At 37.0% G+C, this 3,271-nt stretch overlaps 2 protein-coding genes across 2 annotated transcripts in view; both read left to right on the top strand.

Annotated features, from left to right (window-relative positions):
• LOC109527553 (phosphoacetylglucosamine mutase-like) overlaps positions 1-1,092 on the top strand; it is an 11,644-nt gene extending 10,552 nt beyond the window's left edge. Inside the window, exon 14 of the mRNA XM_019889547.1 lies at positions 1,074-1,092. Coding sequence (XP_019745106.1) covers positions 1,074-1,092 — 19 coding nt within the window. The remainder of the gene's footprint in view (positions 1-1,073) is intronic.
• Positions 1,093-1,646: 554 nt separating this feature from the next.
• Positions 1,647-3,271, top strand: part of LOC109527544 (cyclin-C-like) — a 2,040-nt gene continuing 415 nt past the window's right edge. Inside the window, exons 1-4 of the mRNA XM_019889536.1 lie at positions 1,647-1,799; positions 2,197-2,303; positions 2,967-3,051; positions 3,145-3,254. Coding sequence (XP_019745095.1) covers positions 1,768-1,799; positions 2,197-2,303; positions 2,967-3,051; positions 3,145-3,254 — 334 coding nt within the window. The 5' untranslated portion in view covers positions 1,647-1,767. The remainder of the gene's footprint in view (positions 1,800-2,196; positions 2,304-2,966; positions 3,052-3,144; positions 3,255-3,271) is intronic.

Here is a 3,271-nt window from a genome sequence, read left to right as displayed (position 1 = left end):
GGGAGATGAACCAAAACCTTTGCACTAGAAAACTATGCAGTCGTAAACAGAAACTTGAACTGGTGTTGCCGCAATACCAATGCAGTACCTCGAGACGGAAACGATACTGTGATGAAAACGTGAAAAAGGTAAAACACAATAGAATAATAGCCGATAGCTGAATGACTTCAAATTCTTTATCCATTTCGGAACCACAAGGCCGGCAGGCATGTTGGAGCCTATTACATTTGTATTAATTCAGAAAATCATAAGGATACTGTTGATCAAAGAAATACAGATTGAACTTTTTTTTTTATTTTTAAAACACTACTGAAGATATAATATATCCAAAACAGGGGTATGTTGATAGGGTGTGGGGGGGTGGAAGGTGCTATTGATGCTATGATGACTGATAATACAGAGGAAAAAAAATACTATCTGCTCCCTAATTCAGAGCTACAGACAAACCATTAGAGGTGAACCAATGAATCACCTATTTGATTATCAAATAAATCATGATTTTTGATAATCCATGAATCGTTTTCGGTACCATTCTCATTTTAATATTGAAAATTCTGCTTCTCACCAGTATATTTTCCTCAATATCTACTCCTCAATGAAAGCAGACTTTTAACCTACCAAGCATGCTTTTGGAATGTGGGAGGAAAGGGGAGTATGCGGAGAAAACCCATGCGGGCACGGGGAGAAGATGCAAACTCCACACAAGAAAGCCAGAGCCTGGAATCGAGCTTGTCCCTCTGTGCTGTGAGGTGGACATGCTACCCACCGTGCCGCCAATAATAATAATAATAAGATAAGATAAGATAAGATTAGTCTCGCAATAGAGAAATTCCCATTTCACAGCAGCAAAGTTATGAAAGGAAGAAGTAGAAAAATAACAATTATTATCATAAAATTAAGAACAATAATAATGCATCAGATTTACTGAGCGCTTTTCTGTAACACACTCAAAGTGTGCAGTACTTCGCTATACAAGCAGTGCCTCTTTGAACGAAAATGATCAGGAACAAGAATGCTTTTAGTAAAATAATTCATACACATGAAATGAAGTGTTTGAAATGTGTTGTGACCAGGTCCGTCTTTTCAGATTAAAAAAAAAAAGAAAAAATCACGTTTACACCAGGCAGTTCTTGAAATCACCTTGGACCATTGCTGCACAAAGAAATAATGGGATGAATTGCAAATTGTCAAACCTCATTCTATGTACTTGATTTCTTTTTTTTAATAAATCATTCACATTTGGAAGAACACTTCTCTGTTGATGAATTTAGAATGCATTTATTTTTCGATTTGCAGGACTTTTTTTTTGGAGTGGCACCGACGTGTCTACATCGCAGAGGACTCATCTTCTTGGTTTAGTTCTCCAGGCAGTGACTGCTCCCCTGTGGGAATAATTATCTGGTTGGTCAGGCAAAAACTAATTGCGGCCAATTCGAACTAGCAAAACACTAATGCGGTTGTCGATTAATACATTTAAGATTCAGGACCTCTAATAATGTATATTATTTTTTTTCATGTTATTGGCTAATTATTAATTGTGAACCTCCCCAGATGATCGAGGTGAGACAGTTTCAAGAAAACGTCATTCAAAGTCGTTTTGTCTTTTGAAAATACTTAATAGTGGCATGCGGAACCAGTTTTTTTTTCTTTGCTCGTTTGTTCCCCCCCGGAATGTTTTTCGCGTCGCTCCAGTGTTTCCGGCGTCCACTTCTTTGCAGTAAATCAACGCAAATTTAAAGTGTCCTCTTCTACCTCGTCTCGTCCGCAATGGCTGGAAACTTCTGGCAAAGTTCTCACTAGTAAGTTTGATGCAACGAGATGAACAGGATACGTTTTTAATCGCCGAAGCCGCCACCTTTTTCTCGGGGCCTAGCATTACCTCCGTGGAAGCTAGCTGTCGATCTCGAAACTGTCCAGGAGACAAAATGTTTTTTTTTTTCTTTTCAGACTTAAATACGACTCTTTCAGCTTTGAAAGTCAACGTCGCGTTTTAGCCCCGAATATTAACTTTGTTAGAAACCATAAATTGTGCTTAGGAACAGCTTGGGAAGAATACTCCTGTTGGTTATGACAACACTGAACTGTCGTCAATTTTTTTACTACTGTTTGGAACTACTCTTCAACCATATTATTGTGCTGTGAGAAATGTTTATGTCGTCAAAAGTAGCTGAAATGTGCAATTATGCCTTGGCCAAGTCTGCAGTGGGTGCTGGACAAGCAGGACCTCATGAAGGAACGACAGAAGGACCTCAAGATCCTTTCTGAGGAGGAATACTGGAAGCTGCAGATCTTCTTTGCCAACGGTGTTTACCTTCCGCCGTACTCTACAAACTCGTAGCACATTCTGTACCAAACAATCCAATCACTTTCACGTCCAAAAGCAAATTGAATCCCAAATATTTTTTTGTGGTCATTTTAAAATATTTGACTTATTCACCAAATTAGCATGCGATGTATTTCAAGTTAAATAGAAAATATTGCAAGCTCTGGTTGAGTGGGTTAACATATTTCTCAAAATGAAATAGTTTGTATACCAACTACTTATTTGAAGTGTATTTCAAACGCAAGATTTATGAATTTGAAATGTCTTTGAAATATTTTGTTTATTGAATTTTCAATGTTGACATTTTCAAGTTACTTTTTATGGTTTTAATTTTTAAATACTTACACTAATTTTAAATATTTAACTCAAGGCCCCATATTTCAAACTCAATATTTCTGAATTTGCAGTATTTGAATTTTATTCAACATTTTTTAAAATTAATTTTGACACTCGTCAAATTAATTTCAAACAATAAAACAATCATTTGAAATATATATTTGAAGCTGGCTTGAAATATTCATGGGTTTAACATGTAATCATTTAGCATATCCATCCAAATGAATTGTAATTATGAATTTTTGGGTGAAGATGTTTTTTTTTTGTCCTTGAATGACTGAACCATCGATTTGTGTGCTCTTGTCAGTCATTCAGTCTTTGGGAGAACACTTGAAGCTGAGGCAACAGGTTATCGCCACCGCTACTGTCTACTTCAAACGCTTCTATGCAAGGTAAGCCCCGAAATAATCGTGATACCCAAACGGGATATTGGCACCGTGACACAGTATTTGTGTAAACTTGGGCTTGTTTCCCCCCCTCCACAGATATTCACTAAAAAGTATCGACCCAGTTCTCATGGCTCCGACCTGTGTTTTCTTAGCTTCCAAAGTGGAGGTATGGACACTTTCAGAAGTCTTCACTGAAAATATTATCCGCCCTTTTTTTTTTTTT

Source organism: Hippocampus comes, unplaced genomic scaffold (assembly GCF_001891065.2).
Source record: "Hippocampus comes isolate QL1 unplaced genomic scaffold, H_comes_QL1_v1.1 scaffold397, whole genome shotgun sequence".
In the NCBI taxonomy this organism is placed as follows: domain Eukaryota; kingdom Metazoa; phylum Chordata; class Actinopteri; order Syngnathiformes; family Syngnathidae; genus Hippocampus; species Hippocampus comes.
Note: the sequence above shows the minus strand (reverse complement) of the source record. Positions and strands in the feature narration are given on the sequence as shown.